Here is a 25,195-nt window from a genome sequence, read left to right as displayed (position 1 = left end):
TGCCAAGTTGACCACAGGTGGCAGAAGGTGATCTACACACTTCTAGCCAGCCAGCACCCACCCTGTCCTCCTAAAGGTGTGTCTGCTAGGAGGAGAGAGTTTGGAGGGTCCCAGTTCTGCAAGAACCCACCCATTTGGGGAAAGGCCACCATAGCTTAGTGAAAGCACTTGCTTAGCATGCAAAAGTTCCCGTGTTTGACCCTGCAACGGCCTCTTCAGACAGGACTGGGAATGTTCCTGCCAGAAACCTGGGACAACCTCTTCTAGTTAGTTCAAGCAGGACTGGGCTAGAGGGACCAAGGGTATGACTAGCTCTTAAGGTTAAACAGCGGAAGAATATCTACTTTGCATGCAGAAGGTCCAGGGTTCAATCCCCTGCTTGAAACCCTGGAGAGCTACTGCTGCCAGTCTGAGTGCTACTGAGCTAGATGGCCCAAGGGTGTGATAAGCCAGCTTCCTACATTCACCAGGAACAGCTATTTCTGAATGGGTAGAGCATCTGCTTTGCATGCAGAAGGTCCCAGATTCAATTCCAAAGGTCCTTTGCCTGAAACCCTGGAGAGAGCCACAACTGCCAGTCAGTGTGGACACTACTGAGCTCGATGGTCTAAGGGTCCATGTTCCTCTGCTGCTCAATCCTTCCCACCCGCCCTCAAGCCCATCCCCTGTCAAAGAAAGGGGCAACTCACCCCAGTGCTCCTGTCCAAGGTGCCCCCGGAGGCTGCAGTCAGCTTGGTGGTGTTGAGCCCTACCAGGGACGGCAAGGTCTGGGACATCCAGTTGGTAATCATGGCCATGGTGCTTAGGACCACGCCGATCTTCAGCAAAGGCACCGACATCGCGTCGTCGGGGGGCGCCTCCACCTCCTTCCTCCTCTTCTGACTCGCCCCTTCCTCGCCTCGACGGGCAGCCCGGCCGCCGCCGCCTTCATTCTGAGCCGGGCTCCATGCTTCGCGCCAGGCTGGGCTCCGCCGCCCACCAGCCACCCAAACCAGCCGGCCAACCCTGCCACATCCCGCTCGCCCTGGCGCCTGGCAACCTGGTCCCTACCTGGTGGCTACTACAACCACCTCTTAAGCTCCCTCTAGGCTTCCTGTGCGCTCCTCACCCGCTCTTGGGCGTCGCACCAGGCTGATGGTTGTCAGGAAGCTCTGCAAAAAAAGCAGGAGATTGAAGAGATGGAGACGCAAGGGGCGGAGGCTAACGGTTCTGCTTCTGCTCGCCTTTGCAAACCTGGACGGCGCCCGCTCTGCAAAAGCATCCCCTGTTCCTGCGCCTCTTGCGCTGGCTCTGCCTGGGCGAGCGGGGCGGGGATGTAACGGATGGCGGAGAGAGAGGGGAGGAGGAGCCGCCGTGCCCAGCAAGCGCAGGCTGGTGTTAAAGCATCCTTCTACTCTGCCGTCCTCCAGAGCCCACCTTCTTCTCCCTCCCTCCTCTTCCCGCCCGGCCTTTTCAGACGCCCGCTGACGCCCCCTGGCGGCATTCAGCAGCAAAGAAAGGAGGGGACCTCTTGGTAAGGCGCGGAGAAGAAATTTTAGGAACTATATCAGATTAAGCGGAAAGGGAAAGGGGAGAAAGAAAAATCCAGCAGGGATCCAGCTTCCTTGCATCAGGAGGCAGCAATGCTTCTGAATGCCAGTTGCTGGAAAGCACAGGAATGCGTTGTTGCACACAGATCCTGCTTGTGGGGTACCTGGTTGGCCACTGAAAGAACAGGATGATGGACAGGATGGGTGTCACTGGCCTGTAATAGCAGGGCCCTTCTTATGGAAGTCTATTGTGATAGCAGAACTTCCATGCTCAGGGGCACTCTACCTCTGAATACCACTTGCTAGGAGTTGCAGGTGAGGGGAGTTGCTGTAGCACTTAGGTCCTTCCTGCAGGTTTCCCATAATGGGTATCAGCCTGCCCACTTTGAGAATAGGATGCTGGAACAGATGGGCCACTGACCTTATCCAGCAGGGCTTTTCTTATGGAAGTCTCTTGGGTTAGCAGAACCTCCATGCCCAGGGACAGTCTACCTCTCAATACCAGATGACTGGGAACAACAACTGCGGAGTTTCTGTTACACTAAGATCCTGCTTGTAGACTTCTTTCCATTAGGGCATCTGGTTGGCCACTGTCTGGAAAGGATGCTGGGCTAGATGGACCCTTTTTGGTCTAATCCAGCTACATATGTTCTGCTCCCAGCAGGATGCCTCTAAATACCAGTTGCTGGGAATCACAGGTGGGGAGAGCTGCTGTTGTGCTCAGGTCTGTCTTGAGGTGGGCATTCCATTGGGACACCTGCTTTGCCACTATAGGAACAGCCTGGTGGATTAGATGGGCTTCTGTGCTGATCTTGCAGCCAGACATCCCCACCGTTGGAGACAGTGTACCTTGGGGGGTCATCTCTAGCTCAGTTGGTTAGAGCATGATGCTGATAATGCCAAGGTCACAGGTTTGATCCCGGTATGGGACAGTTGCTTATCCCTGCATTGCAGGGACTAGAGCAGGGGTTCCCAAACTAAGGCCCAGGGGCCGGATGCGGCCCAATTGCCTTCTCAATCCGGCCCGCGGACGGTCCGGGAATCAGCATGTTTTTATATGAGTTAAATGTGTCCTTTTATTTAAAATGCATCTCTAGGTTATTTGTGGGGCCTGCCTGGTGTTTTTATATGAGTAGAATGTGTCTTTTTATTTAAAATGCATCTCTGGATTATTTGTGGGGCATAGGAATTCATTCATTTTTTTTTTCAAAATATAGTCTGCCCCCCCCAAGGTCTGAGGGACAGTGGACCGGCCCCCCGCTGAAAAAGTTTGCTGACCCCTGGACTAGAGGATCCTCAGGGCCCCTTCCAAGTCTGTGATTCTATGCTTCTACTTGCTGGGAATCACAGGTAGGGAGAATGTCTGTTGCACTCAGGTTGGCTGTTCTGAGAACAGGGTGCTGGCCTGATCCAGGTGCAGGATTCTTCTGGTGTTCGTGTCCCTCCCTGCAAATATCATTCCACCCTCAGCAACTTTAAAGTCTCCTGTTCCTTAAATTCAAAAATCCATTAATTGGACCAAGAAATGAGCCCAACCAAAATGTCGTCAAAGATCATGCAAGCATCTTACTTTCTCCAAACGGCTATGAACATTTGATTCAGCACAAGGGCCACTTCCCCTCACAATTGACCCTTCCTGTAAATCATGGGCTATGCCAGAGGAAAAAGTGGGTGGTGCCACAGACATGACACCTGCCCTTGTACAGTTGGTGACACACCTCAGTCATGCAAAAGTCCACATAAGGGATGGGAGAGGTTTCTGCCAAAGTCAGATTCCAAAACAGGCTGACATGATTCAATCTGGTCTAATCATGAGCTGCATTGGATCATGAGTTCTCTTCAGGATCTGCAATCCTGCTGTTCTTTTTACATAGGAAGCTGTATTATACCGAGTCAGACACAAAGCTCTAGTATGTAGCTCAGTATTGTTAACACTGACTGGCAGTAACTTTTTCCTGGGTTTCAGTTGTGGAGAATTCCCAGCGCTACCTGGAGATGTGGCCAGAGGACTGAATCTGGGACCTTCTGCATGCAAACCAAGCACTCTACTATTGAACTGTACCCTGTCTCATAAAAAGAAAATAAGATCCTAGTCCTCATAGTTCTGAGTAAAGAGCTGAATCTAATAGCACTATGGGAAGCTGCCTTCTGCCTGGTCAGACAAATGGTCCACTTGCTCAGTATTGTCGACACTGACTGGCAGCATTGGCTCTTCAGAGTCTCAGGCAGGGGACTGAACGTGGGGCCTTCTGCATGCAAAGCAGATGCTCTGCCACTGAGTTATGTTCCTCAAAAAGGTGGTCTGGGAGTTACAGGACCGACTGGTATTTTCCTTTTACACACACACACACACACACACACACACACACACACACACACACACTACAGCTACCTGGTGAGGCACACACTGACTCTTTTGATGCATTCTTAGGTTGGAGTTAATGACCCTTTGTGTCCCTCCTAACTCTATGATTCTGTGAAATGAAGCTTCCCCATTGAATTTATCATTAAAGATCAGAAGCCCCAAATGTCACTTTAGAGTGTCCCTCAATGCCAATACCAAACTCTTCCTCAACTCCTCAGATACCAGAAGAAAAGGCTGCAATCCTACACCCGTTTCCCTATGAAATTCTCCATGAACTCCGGAGGGGCTAATATTTGCTCAAGTACGTGCAATATTTTGCTGCCAAGGGAGAGAGCACAGCATAATAATTCATTTTCTTTCTTTCCTCCCAGAGGCTTGCTCAAGAAAACAAAACAAAAACAGTAACCTCCCCTCAAAACCCAGATGTTCAGAGTTTCTGTTCTCTTTGCAGACAAAGGACCGTAAAGGAGGGATGACACACATCTGCCACAAGAGATGTTGAGGAATTGCTGGGCTCTGGTGCCACCTTCTAGGATAGACTGGAATTGCAGTCTCCCCCCAGGAGGTGCCGCAGTTAGAACCAAACCGTTGAGTTCTGAAGGAAGGGGTGAATTAAATAGGAACAAAGGAAGTTGCCTTATATCAATTCCGAACTTTGGTCTATCTAGCTCAGGGTTGTCTACACTGACTGGGAGTGGCTGTCCAGGGTTTCAGGCAGGGAATCTCTCCCAGCCCTGCCTGGCGATGTCAGTGGGGGTTGAACGTGGGACCTTCTGCATGAAAAATGGGTGCTCTGCCACTTGGTTATGGTTCTCCCTCAAAACTAAGATCCCAGTCCTTATGGTTCTAAATAAACAAGCTGTTCCCAGACTCTGGAACTCCCTCCCTGGAGAAGCCAGGCTGCCTCCCTTTATTGCTGCTTTTTTGCCAGTAGGCAAAGACCTTCTTGTTCCAACAGGCTTTTGGGAACTGACTGCTTTTAATGAGGTGGGTGGTACTGTGCTGTTTTGATTGGGATGGCCTGTATGTTTTTAATATATCATATCTCTATATACGTCTCTATTTATTTATTTATTTATTTAGCTATAGCTATCTCTCTTTCTCTGTGTATATAGATATAATTTTATTTTATTAATGTTTAATTGATTTTTAATTATTCCCCCCATGTCCTTATTTTAGCTGTAAGCCACCTTCAATCCCTGTCTGGGGGGAAAAGATGGAGTATAAATAAATATAATTGTATAGGCAGCTTATTTATTTATTGATAAGCTGCCTTGTTTTGAGTCGGCCCGTCAGTCCATCTCTTTCAGTACTGCCAACACTGACTGGCAGCATCTCTCCAGGGTTTCATGCAGGGGACACTTCCAGCTCCACATGGAGATGCCACTGGGGGATTGAACCTGGGACCTTTTGCATGCAAAGCAGATACTCTACCATTGAGCTACAGCTCTCACCCGAAAAAAGGCTGTATTCATAAAAAAGGAATGAAGAGTTATTTACAATACTGTATATAAAAGAATTTTTAAAGCATTCTTGTTTTTAGCTTGTTAAGCTTTTATTGTATTGTTATGTCTTAGCTTTACTATTGTAAACTGTTTTAATATATATTTTTGTGATATAGGTAAAGGTAAAGAGACCCCTGACTGTTAGGTCCAGTCGCAGATGACTCTGGGGTTGCGGTGCTCATCTCGCTTTACTGGCCAAGGGAGCTGCCGTACAGCTTCCAGGTCATGTGGCCAGCATGACTAAGCCACTTCTGGTGAACCAGAGCAGCGCATGGAACCTTCCTGCTACAGCGGTACCTATTTATCTACTTGCACTTTGACGTGCTTTCGAACTGCTAGGTTGGCAGAGCAGGGACCGAACAATGGGAGCTCACCCCGTTGTAGGGATTCGAACTGCTGACCTTCTGATCGGCAAGCCCAAGGCTCAGTGGTTTAACCCACAGCGCCACCTGTTTTGTGATATAGTGGTAAATAAATATTTTATGATTAAATGTGTAAATAAATCATCATAGGCAACTGCCTTCTACTGCCCTGGATCCACATAGCTCAGGATTTCTTACACTGCCTGACAGGGACTCAGGTTTCAGGCAAGGAATCTCTCCCAGTCTTACCTGGAGAGGCAGTTGAGGACTGAACCTGGGGTGTTCTGCTCCGCCACTGAGCTACAGCACCTCCCTTTTGGGTTCTTGATGCCCATTGATTCTTGATGCCCATTGATTCTCCTTTAATAAAGCCTTTGCATAAACATCATGGTTTATGCATTCTCTCTGGACAGGCTCCTATGTCAATTCTTTGTCAAAAAAGTGGTGCCCACACCTTGATGCAGAGCTCAAGGACTAATCTGACCAGCTCCAAATATGAATGAAACTATGGCTTCTCTTGATCTGGACATGACACTTGTGTTAACACAGCCTTAAGAGTGAATTAGCTTTAGTAACTCCTGCATCACACGGATGGCTTATGCTCAACTTGTCTTTAGATGCTTACGTAAATACTTCTGAGAACCCTTCTTGTATCTCTGTGTGTGATTCGCACGTGTACAGGGCTTTGATTTTGAGTTGATTTATTGCATATTGCAATACACGTTAAAAAAAAAGAAGTCTCAAAAGTTCTTTACAATATATATATATGATAAAACATAGCAAAACACAATGCAATAAAAATTGTAGTGTGCACACACAAGCCTGAATTGAATACCTGTAACAATAATATCCTATGATTGACAGACATGGCATTGTTGGAGGTGACACCGCTGGGGTGCTAACCAGCTGGTTTTAACCCCTGCCAGGGCCTTTTCAGTGCAAATTCCTCACTTGTGGCATGGCTTCCCTTGTGAGGTGTGCCTGTCTCCAACATTATTGACTTTCAGGAGGAATTTTTAAATGTTCTTCTTTACCCCAGGTATTTTATGACTGAGAAAGACTTTTCTCTGCAGCCCTAAAACAATTGCCTGAGAGAATGAATTCTAGAATCATCCAGTCCAACCCCCTTGAATGCAGGAATCACAGCTCAAGCTTCCCTGACAGATGGTCATCCAACCTCTGCTTAAAAAACCACAGTGAAGGAGAGTCCACCACCTTCTGAGCTTATCCATTCCACTGTCAAATGGCTCTCACCCCCAGAAAGCTATTCCTAAGTTTTAGTCAGAATCCCCTTTCTTCTCATTTGAATCCATTGGTTTGGAGTCCTACCCTCCAGGACTGGAGAAAACAAGCTTGTTCTGTCTTCCATGGGACGGACCTCCATGTATTTGAAGATTGCCCCCATAGCTCCTCTCAGTTTCCTGTTCTTCAGGCTAAATATACCCAGCTCCCTTAACCATTCCTTCTAAGGGTTGGTTTCCGGACCCTTCATCATCTTAGTCACCTTTCTCTGCACATGTTCCATCTTGTCAATATCCTTCTTAAACTAATGTGCCCAGAGATGGACACAAGACTCCAGGTGGGGCCTGACGAAGGCAGAATACAGCAGTCTTATTCCGCCCCTTGATTTGGAGACCAGACTTCTTTTGATGCAGCCTAGTATTGCATGAGTTCGTGTGAATTGTTTTTCTTTCTTTCCTTCTTGTCAATACCCCAGGTATTTTATGACTGAGAAAGACTTTTCTCTGCAGCCCTAAAACAATTGCCTGAGAGAATGAATTCTAGAATCATCCAGTCCAACCCCCTTGAATGCAGGAATCACAGCTCAAGCTTCCCTGACAGATGGTCATCCAACCTCTGCTTAAAAAACCACAGTGAAGGAGAGTCCACCACCTTCTGAGCTTATCCATTCCACTGTCAAATGGCTCTCACCCCCAGAAAGCTATTCCTAAGTTTTAGTCAGAATCCCCTTTCTTCTCATTTGAATCCATTGGTTTGGAGTCCTACCCTCCAGGACTGGAGAAAACAAGCTTGTTCTGTCTTCCATGGGACGGACCTCCATGTATTTGAAGATTGCCCCCATAGCTCCTCTCAGTTTCCTGTTCTTCAGGCTAAATATACCCAGCTCCCTTAACCATTCCTTCTAAGGGTTGGTTTCCGGACCCTTCATCATCTTAGTCACCTTTCTCTGCACATGTTCCATCTTGTCAATATCCTTCTTAAACTAATGTGCCCAGAGATGGACACAAGACTCCAGGTGGGGCCTGATGAAGGCAGAATACAGCAGTCTTATTCCGCCCCTTGATTTGGAGACCAGACTTCTTTTGATGCAGCCTAGTATTGCATGAGTTCGTGTGAATTGTTTTTCTTTCTTTCCTTCTTGTCAATAAATATTTCTGCTCCTCTGAAATTGCAATTGGTAACCCCAAAATGAAACTGGGATTCTTCCATGCAACTTTAGGCTCTGTTTCCAACCTGCCTCCCACCCAACCACCTGCCACTCTGAGGACTGGCAGAGGGACATCAAGACATGTTTTGATGTTTTTGAAATCCTTAAAGCCCATCTAGTGATGCTCCTCTTCCCACTTGGCAGATGTCTCTGCTCTGTGCGGAGGATGTTTCCTTTCTCAGAGCAGCTGGTCCTTACATCAGCAATGGAACAAGCCACATATGGCAGAAGCATGTAGGCTGAGCAGTGAAGGCCCCAGAATAAAGCAGAGCTGACGGGGAAAGTCTTCATTTCATTTTGAGTACATGAAAAAATGACAATTAATTTTAAATGGGAACAGGTGGCTCGCCATCAGGATTTTGAAATTGAATTAGGAGGTGCCTACTTTGGTATGGTTTTGCAAATATCGATGGGGCGTGACCATCCTGCTTTCCCAAAGGTCCACATACAAAATCCATTCTTCCTATTCCCTTTCTTTTTTGCAATTCGTCCCCCCCCCCACGGCAAACTCAGCAAAAGAGAGGGAAAAACTCCCTACAATAAGTTTTCAGTACCTCCCTGAACATAAGAACACAAGAAGAGTCTGCTGGATCAGGCCAGTGGTCCATCTAGTCCAGCATCCTGTTCTCACAGTGGCCAACCAATGGGAAGCCCAAAAGCAGGTCCTGAGCACAGCAGTACTCTCCCCTTCTGCAGTTTCCAGCTGCTGGCATTCAGAAGCTTTGCTGCCTCCAACTGTGGAGGACGAACATAGCTGTCATAACAATTGTCAGACCTCTCCTCCATGAATTTGTCTAAACCTCTTTTAAAGCCCTCTAGCCCTCCCTAGCCCCTGTTTGCTTTGAGAACCATGGCTTCAGTTGATTGGAATAAGCCCTCCCTAGGCAATGCCTAAGCAGCTGGGGGTTTCGTGAGATCTTTAGCAACATTCCAGCTGATCAGGCTTTGTGCTGTTTAAGAGCAAAATGAAACTTGGATCAGTTGGAAAGTTGCTAAAGATGTGAACCGCAAGACAAATTGCAAAATAGTCATTCAGTTGGACTGGGGTGGGAGAGTAAGCTTTGAGAATATATAAGATGAGCCTTGTGGACTGGGCCCATCTATTCCAGCATCTTGTTCTCACGGTGACTGAACAGTTGCCTGTGGGAAACCAGCTAACAGGATTTGAGCACAATAACAGAACTTCTCTCCTGTTATTTCCAACAACTGACATTCAGAAGCATTGCTGCCTCCAGCTGTGGAGACAGAGCAGAGCCACTGTGGCTCGTAGCTATTGGTAGCTTTCTACGAAAACACCATGAGTTTATCCAATTTTCTTTTAAAGCCATCCAAGTTGGTGGTCATCACTGCCTTCTGCAGAAAAAGTGATTTCCATGGTTTAATTATGCACTGTGTGAAGCAGTCCTTTCTTTTATCTGCTCCCTTTCTTTCCTTTCTATTCTTTCTCTTGAAACTTTGGTCATTGACTGACTCTTCCCCTCAAAGAACTTGGGGTCTCAGCACCCCAAGATCACTAGAGACTGATGGGGCTTCCTGCGTCATCCTCTGGCACACAGGGCTCGGCATAGAGCGTCTTCACGCAAGCAAAGCTTGGACTGATCCATGAGATGACACCAGCTCAGGTGTCTGCCTCATAAATCAAATCTGATGGCATCTGACCAAATAATATTTGCATAATTTGTGCTGTTGGGTTTAAATTATTCAGGACCTAGACTCCATGTTTTAAGTAGGGTATGGACCACACTGGAGCATGTCCCGAGAGGAAGGGGACAAAGATGTTGTGTGGCCTTGAAATCAGGACCAGAGAGGAAAAGGTGGATAGGGTCAGCTTGCCTTATACTGTAGCCAGAAGAAGAGGCAGGGAAGAGATGATTAGATAGCTTTATTTATTTATTTAAATTTATATTTAATAAAAGGAGCCCAGGGCAGAAATCAGGAAGCGATAAGCTAAGCAATAAAAGCATGCTAAAAGAATTCCATTACAGATGCAGACTGTGAAAGATCTCCACTTAAAAGGCTTTTCAAAAGGTCTTCAGTGGTTGCCGAAAAGACAGCAGAGATGGAGCCTATCTTACATCCAAGGGCAGGGAGTTCCAAAGTTAGGCAGCACAACACTAAAAGCCTGATTCCTATATTGTGCATAAGGGACATCGTGGGGTGATGTCCTCACTTGCAGAGTGCAGTGGTCGATCGGCACCTCCAGGTCCTAAACTGAAACAGTGCCTTGAACTTTAGCTCAGTTGCTGTTTGGCAGCTAACTTCCGTTTTTTGCTAGCAGATTGTGTCCCAGATATCATGCCTGCCTGCCTCTCACCCTGCTATGCTGTAAATTATAATGATGGCCCAAATCTTGCCTTGCCTGTTAAGGCACCTCTGCCCTTGTTTCCTCCCCGCACCTGTGTGTTATCAGCATGATGAGAGGAGGATACCCGTGGAAACGGAGGAAGAATCAAATGGCAACCCTCCAGTCCATCACTTGAGGTAGCTGCCTCATCTCATGAGCCAATTCATGTCACATTTCACCAACTTCAGCTTTCACCAATAAAGAGAGAGAGAGAGAGAGAGGTAATTTTCAGCCTCAGGTCATATTTATTACTGGTCTTATCTGTCCTCATAATCAGGATTAGTGTCCTTGTGCAAAGTGATGCCAAACTAATTGCTATTGAACTGAATTGGACAGGTGAAGAGCATAAGAGGCATTGACCAGTGGAGGGGTGTGTGTCTGTGTCTCTCTGTGTGTGTCTCTCTCTGTATGTGGAGAGGGTCCAAGGTTAGTTTATGAACAAGAAGCCATCTATTCCATTTGCTTGGCTGTGGATTCACACTTTGGCACCATTTGGAGAGGATCCAAAATGTCGGGGTTCATAGTTCATGCAAAGTACAAACCCGTGTTTGATATATCAATTGCTCAGCTTGTGGAGTACTGAAACATGGTTGTTGTTTTTTCGCTGCAAAATGCTGCAGGAAAAAATCCTGCAAAACTTTGGTGCCAGTTTGGAGAGGATCCTAAATTTGGGGGGTTCATAGTTATTTTTCCTGATCTTCATCTGTTTTGCTCTTTTATGGCCAGGTGGCAAGGAATAACATATGACATGATTAGTGCCCCAGATTTGAGCCACAGGCATTGCTGGAATTGATTGAGCAGCAAAGATATGGAGCTGGTTGGCCTGATCTGTGGCAGAGAGGCAAGATCTGAACTCAATCCACCACAATCCAATTTGCAACTTGCCCATTTGAATTGCTGCCCCTGGGTTAAGGGCTCATCCACACTTCCACACTTGTCCAGTCGCTTTTCTCTGGGAAAACCCACTCTTTATCACTGAATTAGAGCATACGCTTGTTGGGTTTTCCATGGATTGATGTTTGCTCTGATTCAGTCATAAACAGTGGGTTTTCCTGGGGAAAGTAGTGGGGCAAACAGAAAAAACCACTCAGGCCTGTGGCTAGCTAGAAAGCATGGGACAAGCAAAAAACCCTCTTAACCCCATGCTTTCTAGACACAGAACAAGCAGAGAGGTGGACAAGACCCAAGTCTTCTAACATTGGTCAGGGAGCTCGGTGCCCTTCAGATGTTGCTGCACTCAAGTCATCATGTCAAATGACCAGGCATGGTGGGAGCTGTGGGGAGGGCCACAGAGTCCAGTCCTTTTTTCCGGTGCTCAATCCTGCATGGATGAGACCCTCTTTCACAACACCAGGCACCTGGTTCCATGCTGCTTAACAAAGTGGGAGTGCACAATCAACACAATCCTGTGCATGCCAAGATGAGGCTGGAGATCTCAGTACCCAGCCACTCTGGGTTCCAGGGGCCGGCTCTCTCTCTCCCTCCCTCCCTCCCTCCCTCCCTCTCTCTCTCTCTATATATATATACGTATATATATATATCTGGGACCACTTTTGAAGGGAAGTGGATTTCCCCACAAGAGTGGACCTTCTTCAATATGAGCTTCCAGAGTTTTTAATCAACACAAATGAGTGAATTGTGTTTATTGCATTATTCCCTAGAGTAGACCATAGCAGAATAGAAGAAAACACCAAGACTTTCATAAAAGTGTGGAGTCACAACTGAAATTCTATCTATCTATCTATCTATCTATCTATCTATCTATCTATCTATCATCTATCTATCTACTTACCTACACTCAAGATAAACGGAACTTTGCTTACAAAACACATACACGTCATTCTAGTCCATGGCTGAATCCTGGAATCCATTCTGTCCTTCCCTCTCTTGGACTGTTGGTGATGAAGGGAGGAGGCTCTTGGCTGGCTCTCTGGGTAGACACAACACCTGACCATGGGCTAATTTCAAGGTGCTGATTTTGGTGCATAAAGTCCCACACACCCAGTCAATTACTGTGTTCTGTGGGAGAGGGCCTCCTGCAAATGCCATCTTATCAGAAGGTCTGTTCTGCACAGTGAAAGGAATCAGTTCTTTGGCGTTGCTGCACCTTCCTTTTGGAACTCACTTCCTTTTGGTATTAGAAAAGCACTGTTTTTTGGCATCCACTGAATACCTTCCCCTTCTGACAAGCCTTTGAAATGGAGATCTTTCCCAGTCTGCATCTGCACTATAATTGTTTTAAAGATGTTTATTACGATTTTATTGCCTGTTCTTTGCCACTCTGGGATCCTTCGAGCGGAAAGGCAGGGATATAAGGAGAGTGGAAGGAAAGGAGGACCTTTTTTCTGCCTCTCCTCTTCCAGCTACTCCCTGAAGACTGGAGAAGAGACCCTGTGAAGAATATTAGGGGGGTAGGCAGGGGAAGGACTAGACCTTGTGAAAAATGAACATAATATTTTAGCTGCAGTTCATTCATTTTCAGCTATGTATTCTTGTTATAAAAAAGTGTGCATAGACATTCCTTTGTTGCGCCCATAACCTAGGTTTAAGGTGCCAGTTAGCTCCTAGCTTTCATATCTCAGTTTCTAACACTGGATATAAGTTAAGAAATTAAGGAGAGAGAGAGAGAGAGAGAGAGAGAGAGAGAGAGAGAGAGAGAGAGAGAGAGAGAGAGAGAGAGAGAGAGAGAGAGAGAGAAGCAGTGGACATGCTTGATTTAGGCTCATTCCTTTTCATGAGTCTACTCCGAGTATAGCTGGTACACAGTCTGACTCCAACACTAGAGGAGAATGTGGACCCAAAATGCTTATGTTATTGTTATAAGTTTTGAGGGGACAAGGATCCCCTAAACTCCTGGGTGCCAGATCCTCCCCAAAAAATTTTGGATTTAGTAAAAGTTAGAGTTAATCAAGGTTTGATTAAACTGTACCAGACTTGGAAATCTCTAGACCCTGCTAGTGCTTATGACCCAGGCCAGCCTAGCAGAGCTCGATGTGTGAGGACACCCTGCCCTGAACTCTGGGTAATTAGCAAAAGACAATACCAGAGATGGGTGGGGAAAGTTTCCTGGGTTACAGTGGGTGATGAGGTAAGCAATATAGGAAAAGAAGTGTTTCTTTTGCAAGCAGGAGGGGGCCCCAGAGAATGAAGTCAGGCAGTCTGTTTTATGTTTCAGGTCTGAGTGTCAGACATGATGTTTGGGGTCTCTTGGAATCTGAGGCTCCAGAAATGGGAGAAACAGGACCCTCTTGGGATGTAAATGCCCTGCACTTTCTCCATCTAGGTGCAGGTTGTATGTATGTGTAAATAAACCACTTGCAACTAGTGCCGGATTTACATATAAGCTAAACAAGCTATAGCTTAGGGCCCCACAAACTTGGAGGCCCCACAAAAATTTAAAGGACAAACCCCCTGGATTTACACTTCCAAAATATAAGATAAAAACAAACAAAATAAAACCTACACACAGCAACAGTGTTTTGTGTTGTGTAGGCTCGTATCTGTTATGTGCAAATGGCTTTAAATACCTATTAGGTCTATAAATTACCATATAGCATATATTCAACACAAAAAACAGTGACAATTTGTTGTTGACAAAGGACAGCTGGACATATAAAGGGCCCCATAACCTTCAGTTGCTTAGGGCCTCATCAAACCTAAATCTGGCCCTGCTTGCAAACTCTGGAATCTCGCACCACTCACGGAGATTGGGGTGGCATGTAACATTATGTTGATTAAGGAAAATTTCTTGCAAAAATGTACATGTTTGGATGCATATTAGGAGAGAAGTGCACAAAAACACAGGCAAACATTTATGAGCGATATTTCTTTTTTGCATATTGATACAGAAACGGCAGGGGTTGGGAATAAAGTTATGACTGGAGAAATGAGAAATGGAATGAAATAGTTTGATTCAGGGGAAGGGGTGGCAAAATAAAGCAAAGGCCCCCAAACACACCCTACCATAATTGATTACTATAAAAATTATTAAGATAATGAATGCAAAGTGATCTGCACACAGATTACTAAGTGCTAGTCATTAGTGACATGTCTGGTGCATCATCTCAGTTTATATGTTTCCACACCTCATATGAGAGCAGGTTGGAATAAAGCAATCAAAAGCATGAAAAGACCCAGCTCAGTCATGGACTTGCTATGAATGGACAAATCTAGAATGTAAAAAGCTGCCTTATACTGAGTCAGGTCGCTGGTTCATCCAGCTCAGTATTGTCTACACTGACTGGCAGTATCTGTCAAGGGCTTCAGCAGGGGACATTCACAGCCCTACCTGGAGATGCCACTGGGGATTAAATCTGGGACTTTCTGCATGCAAAGCAGGTGCTCTACCTCTGAGCTATGGCCCTTGACCACCAAATTAAAGACGATTCTGTTCCACCTAGTTCTGAATAAAGGACTGAATTAAGTAGGGAGCAAGCAAGCTCCCTAATACCGAGTCAAACCCCAGGTCCATCTAGCTCAACTCTACCTACAGTGACTAGCACCATCTCTCCCGGGGTTCAGGCAGGGGACATTCCCAGCCTCACTTGGAGATGCCATAAGGGATTGAATCCAAGACCTCCTGCATGCAGAGCAGGTGCTCTACGAGAGAGCTGTGGCCCTTAGTTTGGAATGAATAGCTGAATTAAACAGGAACCTTGAAAACTGCCTTAGGCAGAGTCAGACCATTGTTTTGTCTAGCTAAGTACTGTTGATAGGCTGTGGCTCTCCAGGGTTTTATTTTCGTAGCCTTAGCTGCATGTTATCAGGGATCGAACCTGGTTCTTTTCATTGTTGTTGCTTTTTAAATAAGATTTTAATAAGGCTTTGTATTACAATAAGATAAAATAAACAAATCTAAATAAAAACAAAAATGGGGGGTAGAAAAGGAAACACAAAAAATAGGAAAATATAAAGGATTTCCAGTTTCCCACCTGTCAGTTACATAAAGGAAATTATTCAAAATATTCACTTTAGAATGACACCCAACCGATCAACTTTCTGTTAGGCAATATTTTCCTAGTCTTCAGACCCAGATTCCCTTATACACAAAACAGATTTTCCTTTTTATACAATAAAGTCCTAAATTTATTTATAATAATTATTATTAATAAATGCCAGAAATAGATTTTCTCTAATCAAATCAAGTCCTTTGAGCCTTGTCCACACAAGAGTCCCTCCATTGTGATAATATATTGAATAATATTCCATAGTTCTTTACTTATTATGTATTAATTAGATTGCACCCAAATCCGTATCTTCCATTCCCATTTCCTGTTGTATTTGCAGTGGTTTTACATCTTGATTTTAAAAATTATCCCTTCCATTTACGCTTCTTTCATTATTTTTTCCAAGAAAAGCACCAGAGGTTTGATAACTTTCCCCTCTCAATTCACTCCAACTTGTACACAGAGTCCTTTCCCTCTCAACTCTATCTCTGCCAGCTCAGAATCTCTCTCCATCTCCCTATCCATGGCTCCATTCCACTCCTCCAACGTCATCACAGCCCTGCCATTTGGCTGATCTGTTCCTCGAGACACCTGTGTGAAGGACTTTTCCATTTCACCATCTGTTGCCTCCAGCTCTACCACCTCGCCCTCCTAATTTAGCAATCCTTCATCCATATTGTTCTCCAAAGTTTCTGAGTCCTCTTTAATTCCACTTCCCATTTCATCCTTCTCGGGTCTGCTTTCATTCACCATTTTATCAGAGACATCTGGTTGGCCTCTGTGGGAACAGGAAGCTGGACTAGATGGACTAGATGGGCCGTTGGCCTGATCAAGCAGCAGTGCTCTTCTTATGCTCTCATGAGCTGATCTTCCTACTCTACTCAGGCATGTGCTGTAGACTCTAGGGGGTTGAGGCGTCATCAGCCTCCTCAATATTCCTTAGCAGGGGGCTCAGTCCCCCAAATACTGAGAGGGTGGAGAAGGCCAAATTGCCAAGCCGAGCACAGCGTAGCATCAATGGAAGGCTGCAATGGCCTGCACAGTGTCAGGAGATGCAAGGTTGCACCTGCTTGTGCAACATCTCCTGACACAGTAGAAGGCTCCGCTAGCCTGGGAGATGCTGCACAGGCTTGTGCGACCTCATGCTAGGCCGTGCCAGCCCCTGCAGCATCTTCTGACACCATGGGGACCAGTGAGCCCTAGTGGAAGGCTGCACCGGCCTTCGTGGTGTCTCCCTACACCACATAGGCTGGTGCAGCTTTCTGGTAGGATGCACTGGTCTGGCCTACATAGTGTTGGGATACGTGTATGATGTCACATGAGTGCGACGTGCAACCCCCCCCCCCCCAATCTTTGGGTAAACCCAGCGCCTTTGCTACACTATTGCAATGTCTGTTCCGTTGGCTCTGAAAGCAGAATGCACATTGTTGCGTTTAGCCATGAACACTGTTTTTCTGAGCCATCATGAACAAACACAAACCTTTCCCCGTGGACCAAAACATTGTACAGTATCTCCTTAAAAGGTCAACAATGCCTTTCTTGGGCTGGTTTTCAGCAGGGATGGGAAGACAGTGGCTTGGAGGAGAAAGAGAGAGGCCAGGAGAAGGAATTGGAAATGTAGATTTGGCACAGAAATATAAATGAGATCCTGCAGGCAATGGGGACAGGGTGGAGTACGGAACAAAGCCATTAGTGAGGACTGTGTGTGTCAGGTGAGCAAGATTAATGGAAACCTGAAACCCCTGCAGAGTGCAGGAATTAGAAACTGGGCTAGGTGGTGAAAGAGCAAAAGCTTCAATTTGAACAGCCCAGGAAGATTCCTTTGCAGAAATCAAATAGCATTGAGTTAGCAAAGCAAGGAGCAGGAACATAGGAGCCTTGGTCTATCAAGCTCAGAATTGTCAACATTGACTGGCAGCATCTAAGCAGGGATTTCAGGCAGGGAAAATTCCTGACCCTACCAGGAGATGCCAGGGGTTTAATCTGGAATCTTCTGCATGCAAAGCAGATGCTCTGTTACTGAGCTACTGCCCTTCCCAGGAACATAGTAAAGCTGTCTTATACTGAGTTAGATCATTGGCCCATCTAGCTCAGTGTGGGGTCCACACTGAGTGGCCACAGCTCTGCAGGGTTTCAAGTTTCTTCACACAAAGCAGTTTCTCTACTATTAAGCGGTGGTCCTTCACCTCTATAAAGCAAGATTCCAGTCCTCATTGTTCTGAACAAAGGGCGAGATTACAATAGAATTTAGAAAGTTGCCGTATACAGCGACGGACTATCCATCTAGCTATCTTCCTATACCCTTATCTTCACCAGGATTTAACTGGGAGCCTGGAGAAGCTTTAGCAGTGTCCAGTCAGATGTACGGTCAGAATTGTGTGTGAGAGAAGCATTTCCTCCAGAAGTGAGCTCCCTACACTGCCCTGCTGCTTTTAACTTGGAACTGTGGAAGTGGAAATATTTCCACAGCCCTCACCTCAGATCTATTTGCATGCCCAACAACCAACTACATCAGACAGGCACCTTTGCTATTCTCCTGGAAGCCCACACAACCACGGCTTCCAATCCATTACACAATATTCACATAATAAATCTAGACTAGGTTTGAGGTGCTTGTACTGGTGTATAAAGCCTTATGCAGATTTCCCAAAAGGTCACACCATCCCTCATATATGCCCACTTGACTGCTGTAATGGGTAGAACTGTCACTGTGACAAGTGCCACATAATAACCATTGTGCATTTGTAAAGAATTGATATTTTAGTGTCACAGCACCTACACTTTGGAACTCCCTACCTATTGAAAATGGGCACGCATCTTCATCTCTTTTCGGCACCTGCTAAAAGCATTTGTGTTTAGACAAACCTACTTGGATGTTTAGAAAGTTGCTCCAAGTTTTAATCTGATTTTACCGTACTGTTATTTTAACTTTTTTGGAAGTCTTAAATCACTGTTAATTTTACTTATTGATAATTTCATTCACCTATTTTTTTTTTGTAAACTATGTTGAGGTTGTTTTTATTTTAAAAGAATTCAGCAGTGTATAAAATTCATGAAATAAACCAATAAAAATCCCCTACATCTCCCACCAAGCCCTGTGTTGTGCAGGAGAAGGCACCCTGCAGACACTGTCCTATCAGGAGGTCTGCAGGATGCTGGAAGTGGGCCTGCATTGGGACTGGAGCAGTGCAAGCCAGGAAAATGAAACCCACACATCCGGAGGCATTCTTTCCAATGCCATCATTATCACAGCACCACTTCTCTGGCCAAGAGTGCACAGAGGACCAGGAGACACCCTCCTCCAAATCTCACCTCAGCCATAAATTCATTTCGGCCTATCTGCCAACCCCCTCTCCCCATTCAGCCTGCATTGTAGGGGATAAATAACAACAATACTGATCTGCCTCTCAGAGTTGTTATGTAAGGATGACTGAATCCCTGTAACATGCTTTCAGTACCGTAAACTATGGTGCAACTTGTGGTCATCATCAGTGATGCTCTGGTTTGGAAATAATAAGAACATTAATATTAATCTCCTGATATGCATTTATCAAATCATAATTCAGTTAATAGGAAGCTAGGAGGCTGCTTTGTGCAGAGCCCAAACATTGGTCCATGTAGCTCAGTATTGTCTACACTGACTGGCAGCAGAAGCTCTCTAGGACTTCAGGCAACCCCACCTGGAGATGCCATTGGGGGTTGAACGTGGGACCTCCTGCATGCAAATAAGATGCTAATCCACTAAGCTAAGGCCCTTCCCCTAAACAAAAAGTAACAACCTAGTCCTCATTGTTCTGAATAATTAGGAATGGGGGAACCTTCTGCATACAACACAGATGCTCTGCCACTGAGCTGTGTGGCCCTCTCCCCCCCCAAATAAATTAAGATTCATGGTTCTGAGTAAAAAGCTAATTTGAATAGGAACACAGAAGGCTGCCTTGTACTGAGTTAGACACTGACTGGCAGCTGCTCCTCAGGGTTTCAGGCAGAGAACATTCTCATCTCCACCTGGAGATGCCATTGGGGATTGAAGCTGGGACCTTCTGCATGCAAAGCAGGTGCTCTGCCACTTGAGCCATGGCCGTTCCCCAATTAAGCATGGTGTGTGTGTGTGTGTGTGTGTGTGTGTGTGTGTGTGTGTGTGTGTGTGATATTTGATTTCTTATTATTGTCACCACCACCAGTCTCAGGACACAGGAGACAAGCCATGCCCTTTCTGCCACCCGGTTCACCCAACACCCTCCATCTCTGGGGTATGTGCAATAAACTGAGAGTGATGCTGACTGAAGACTGTCCACCTCATATACTTTCCCACCTGCCTCTCCCCTCACTATTCCTGTGTCCAGATGCAGAATGCAAGGACCTGTCCCCCTCCCTCTCTCCCTGACAAATACCTCCATTGTACTTGACCAAAAAGATGGGGGGATCAGTGTGGGGAGAACAGGTGCCTCCGGTTATAAATGCAATATGCAATTTGGAGGAGTATGGGCTGCACTGGAGGTGTGGGGGTGGTGGGTGGGGAAGAGGCATCAGCTACCAGTTTGAGACAATACATGTAAGAAATGCCTCCCCTATTCATCTATGGGGATAGGTGGGAGATAGAGAATTGTACCATTCAGCAAGGATACTTTGACACAGTGTAGTCTCAGCACATTAACAGACCAGCTGCTCTTTGTCAATTTCAGGGCAAGTCTTTCCCGTTTCACCCTTGCCTTTGTCCAACCCTGGGACATGCGCAGTTTCCCTTGATAGGCATGATAACCCCCCCCTCTCTCTCCACACACTCACACCGAAATTTTAATTGCCAGGTGCAAGCCTTCTTCAGCCTCCCCCCAAAAGCCAGACCTCCCCACTCCCAAACCTTTTCTCCCCATCCCTGATTTTTTTTTTAAAAAACCCACAACCTTCTAACACCCACCCAGTCAGCCACCAGTCCTCTGTATTATTAACAGACCTGTGTTGGAAGCAGTTTTAAAGATGTGCTCTTTTCAATACATTTCAGGTTCAAAGGAAACCAGGCAGGGAAACAAAGGAAGGGAAGGAAAAGGCAGGAAAATGGCAGGATTCCCCCTCTGAACAGGGGAAAGGGTCCTTTTCTTATTCCTATTTACTCCCTTCCTTTCTCTCTTTAGACACAGCTCGGATACAAAATATCCAGAGGACTTCTCGCCATCCCCTCTCCCCAACTCGGGATGGGAAAACGGGCTGAAGAAAAGCAAATAACTCCCAATGAAAAAAGTCATCTTTTTCTCCCTTGCAGACTCATTTACCTGATTGGGAGAGGGGAAGGTGAAGGTGGGGGAGGGGCTCCCACACTCTTCCAGCAAGAAACATCAAAGTGGCATTTGAATAGCACTCTCTACAAATCCCAACACCCTCCACTTCCTTTGGTTTTCTTGAAAGGGCAGGAAAAGACACAGGTTGTAGAATCTGAACTCGGAAGCATATATATTCAGAAGCATTGCAGGGGGTTGGAGTAGAAAACCCCTTGGGTCCCTTCCAAGGGGTTTGAAAACTATGAAATAATAGATATTTTGAGATCTGCAGCTCTTTTTCAGTTTCAAGTCTTGGATGCCCATCTCCTCCTTTCTGATCCTCTTGCTAAATAACTTGAGAAGTGTCTGCCAGGCCAGACTTCCTTTAAAGGCTTCCCCTAGAAGCAACGCCCCCATTTTCCCCCTCCCCCCTTCCTCCCTAGCGTCCCACCTGCTCCGCACCACTCCCAAGCTTGTGGGTGGTGGGGGAAGCACCTAGGACCCGGCCTCAGAACATTGGATAGCTCCTGCCACTGCCGACCTCTGTCTCCTCTCCTTCCCACTCTTTCGCCCCAAACGAAAAGTGCGAAAGCACAACAGAAAAAGGGACTCTGCCCTTTGGGGCAGGACCTCAACTTTTAATTGAAGTTGCAGCTTGTGTGCGCGCGCGGGGGAGCATTCAGGCACCTGATCTCCAAAGATGCAGCGGTTCTCCACAAATGAAATACATCAGCCTTAGACACCCCCACCCTCTCCAGACCAATTTTAGCCCCCCCCCCACACACACACAGGAGGAGGAGAAAATAATGACCTTTAATGGCATGCTGGTTTGGAAATGTGGGGTGAGGGAAAACGGTGGAGAGGGGACAGCTGAAAAGCTTCTGTGCTTTGGGGTGTGTGTGTGTGTGGAGTGGTGTTGGTTGTGCATGGCATTAATGGGAGGGGGGAAGGAAGGATGGGGTGACGTTAGGGTGAAAGGCACCTACTTGGGTGAGTTCTGTGCCCATCAGGAGGAGGAAGATGAGGCTGAGGAGCTTGCTGGCGGGTCGCATGGCTCTTGCGGGGGGCTCCAGGCTCGGGCATAGACTGAGCCACCTCGTCCTCGGGGCTTGGTGGGGTGGGGGGGTCTCTTCCTTCCTGCTGCCGCCGCCTCTTCAGCTCCCAGATTCCGTCGCAGCCCGTTGCAAAGGATGCTTCGCTGCCTCTCTTGAGGAGGTTCAGCACCACCCTGGGAAGGGACAGCGACCAGCTTCAGCGCCCCCGGGCATCTTCCTCTATTTCTGGCAATGCGCCCCCCAGTTCCCCTCTATCTCTCGTCTTCTCAGAGCTCTTTCCTTTCCCGGTCTCTGGTTATATGATTCCCCCCCACTGGGTGTTTCAATGGCTCCCCTGATCGGAAAAGCATCGGAGAGGAAGGATTTCAAGCCAACCCCAAAGGATGGTGTGTCTTTCTCCTTTCTCTCTCCTGCCAAAAGTTTGCCTTGGAAAAAAAGCGCGCGGGGGGGGGGGGGGTTGAGGAGGAAGGAGGAAAGAAGGGGGGGCTAAAGTAGGGATTAAAAATAAGAAAAAGAGAGAAAGAGAGGAAGCTTTGCAAGGCACTGACTGGGAGGAGGGGGGCTGTCGGAGCAGGATGTGACATCAGCCAAGGCGGGGTGAATTTGACTAAACAGAGGGAAAGTGAGGCTGGATCGGGTGGGTGGATGCATTGGGTGGGAGGGGAAGGGGGCTGACCAGGGGTCCAGGGTGTTTGGAAAGACTTCCCCTCCCCCCAGATCGAGAGCAGCTCTCTATGGTCCGACCTCCGCGTCTGAAGATGCACCCAGCTCCAAATGGGAAAACGTAGCCCCTCGTCTAAACCTCCTGTTTCAGCTACGCTTCATGCCCTCTCCACCCCAATATTCCCACGGATGGGGGAGTTCAGGGGCAGGTCCACGCGGTCAGTGAACCTTTACTGGAGATAAATTGGGACATATTGGGTGCCCCTCCTCCAATAATGACAACTGCTTTGCTTTGAATATGCAAGGTGAAGGAGCTGGGTGGGTGGGTGGGTGGGGGCAGCGACTGAGCGGACACGCCCTGGCAGTACAGTAATAGCCTTTCCAGGAAGAGCAGTCCCTCTGTGGAAGAGAGGTAGCTCAGCGTACAGGACACCTGCTTTGCATGCAGAAGGTCTCAGGCTCAAACCCCAGTTGCATCTCTAGGCAGGGCTGGAAATGCCCCCTGCCTGAAACCCCGGAGCTCTGCTGCCAGTCAGTGTAGATAATTAATGCTGAGATATAAGGCAGCTTTCTCCCTGTTTCATTCAGTTCTTTATTCAGAACCACGAGGACTAGAACCATACTTTATATTTCTGGGATGATGTATAGCTTGGTGGAAGAGTACCTGTTTTGCTTGCAGAAGTTCCCAGGTTCAAGCTTAGTGGTGTTTCCACATAGAGCTGGGAAACTCTGGATAGCTGCTGCTGCTGCTGCTGCTGCTGCTGCTGCTCCCAGTCAGTGTCTACACCACTGTGCTAGCTGGACCAGCATGACTTCCTTATACAGAACTTCCTTATACAGAAACTTCCTTATACAGAAAGGAAGTTTCAGAGGCATACCTAGGGTACCTTTTGCCTTTGGCAAGCTGTATCAGCACCCCCACAGGGGAAAAAAACACTTTACTGCAATAGCCACATTAGAAATGACTACATTTTAAGTTACTCAAGTTCTCGAAGCATCTGGAGTAACTGTTTGGCAAGGAGGAAGGGTGAAAATACTCACGCATCTTTGTGCCATGGTGCAAGATCCCACCATGACAGAGGTGTCACATTACCACATTAATATACATTATACACGCCATAGTCTCCAGTGGTCTACCTTCATATCACTTTGGCATTTTTGCACCACCCTGAGCTTGTGCCCATGGCGGGGACCAGTTTCATCAACCCCTAGATATGCCTCTGAACTGTGTCCTATATCCCAAAGCCCTGACTCCCCATATGCTGGTGCTGCTGCCTCTTGCCACCCAGAAACTCACAGTGGTAGGATTTTCCAATGAGATCCTGACTCAGAGCATCTTCCCCCTTTTGCTTGTTCATTCCAACTGCAATATGGACATCATCATCATCATCATCGGATCATAGAATATTTAGAGTTGGAAGTGACCACAGACTCATCCAGTCCTGCAATGCAGGAATCACACCCTAATGATAGACTATCTGCAATGGCAGCAGCAGTGCGCTTAAAAACAACAACCAATATTTACAAATTCAGAAGAAAATCATATGGTGTCTTATACTTTTTGTATAAAAATAGGACACAATTTATCAAGATGGTGACCGCTGTGGCATGGACGTTCCCAGGATCAAAACTAGGGGGGGGGGAGAGAGACATGGTAGTTTAGGGGTGGGGCCAAGGCACGGGAGGGGAGGAGCCATGAAGTGGGTAGGAACGTGGGTGGGGCTACAAGGCCAGCGGGCCCGACGGCATCGCCATCCTCCCAAAGAAGTGCAAACAGACCAGAACTGCAGCCTCCAAACACCCCACCCCACGCCCCTGCTTAGCGTACCGGCAGGTTCCTCTGACCGGCGCTTGTGCTGCTCCCAGGGCTGGATTGCTGTCCCATAGCCAGCGGCCGGTGCCTCTTCCCCGGGAGCCACCTGGATGGATCCTAGGGACAGTGGCGAACTGCGCCAGGTCTCATTCCCTCAGCTGCTCATTCCAAATGTGGGCATTGAGGGTCTACTGCGTGGGGAAGGGAGGGAGGGAGGAGTGATGGGGAGAGAAAGCCACAAGAAGCCTCCCTTGGAGGGGAAGGGGGAAAGAAATCCAAAGGGGAGCCTTCCTCCCTCGGCTCTGGTGCTCATGCAAATATCTCCCAAGACTCCAGCCAATCGCTTCTCAGGATGTTCAATTAATCCCTGGCTGGCGGCGGCAGAGAGAAGGGTGCCTGGCAGAGCACTCCGCTTCGCCTTCTGCCATTCGAGGGGCGCGAGCGACTGCGCTTGCCCGGCCCGGCTCGGCTCCTGGAGCCGCGGCGAGCGCTGCTTCCAAGCACAGCCTCTGCTCGCCGCACCGCGCACTGCAGCCTTGCTAGGAGGAGTTCGTTTCCAAGGCAGGCTCGCACTTGCTCCAGAGCCGTCTCTCTTTCCCGCTTCGAGGGAAACGGGCAGTGGAGTCTCCGGCTGAGCACGGGGCAGAAGTTTGAGTGAGAGGGGGTGGTGGCGGGGCGGGCGAGGGTGAGGCAAGGCAGGGCCGCAGTCACGACGGCTCCAAGGCATTGCTGCAGGGGCTGAGCAGGGCCAGCGGGTCCGACGACACTGCGGCGGCAGCTGCAGCGGCCGCCTTGTGCTTCTTGAGGAGCCACGTGATCTTCACTTTATTTATATATATATATACTGCTTCTGGGGGCAGCTCCCCCCCTGCCCCATGCTGGGTACGCCCATGCGCTGTTGTTTGTTCA

At 47.4% G+C, this 25,195-nt stretch overlaps 1 protein-coding gene across 2 annotated transcripts in view; it reads right to left on the bottom strand.

Moving 5' to 3' along the window:
• Positions 1-22,197, bottom strand: part of OLFM1 (olfactomedin 1) — a 49,276-nt gene extending 27,079 nt beyond the window's left edge. Inside the window, exon 1 of one of the 2 annotated variants that reach the window (XM_035113493.2) lies at positions 21,742-22,197. In XM_035113493.2, coding sequence (XP_034969384.1) covers positions 21,742-21,807 — 66 coding nt within the window. In that variant the 5' untranslated portion in view covers positions 21,808-22,197. Of the gene's footprint in view, positions 1-689; positions 1,359-21,741 lie in introns of those variants that run through there. The other variant, XM_035113492.2, reaches the window with a different exon arrangement.
• Between the last annotated feature and the right edge of the window lie 2,998 nt (positions 22,198-25,195).

This window comes from Zootoca vivipara, chromosome Z, assembly GCF_963506605.1.
Source record: "Zootoca vivipara chromosome Z, rZooViv1.1, whole genome shotgun sequence".
NCBI classification, from domain to species: domain Eukaryota; kingdom Metazoa; phylum Chordata; class Lepidosauria; order Squamata; family Lacertidae; genus Zootoca; species Zootoca vivipara.
This window is presented reverse-complemented; position numbering and strand designations above follow the sequence as displayed.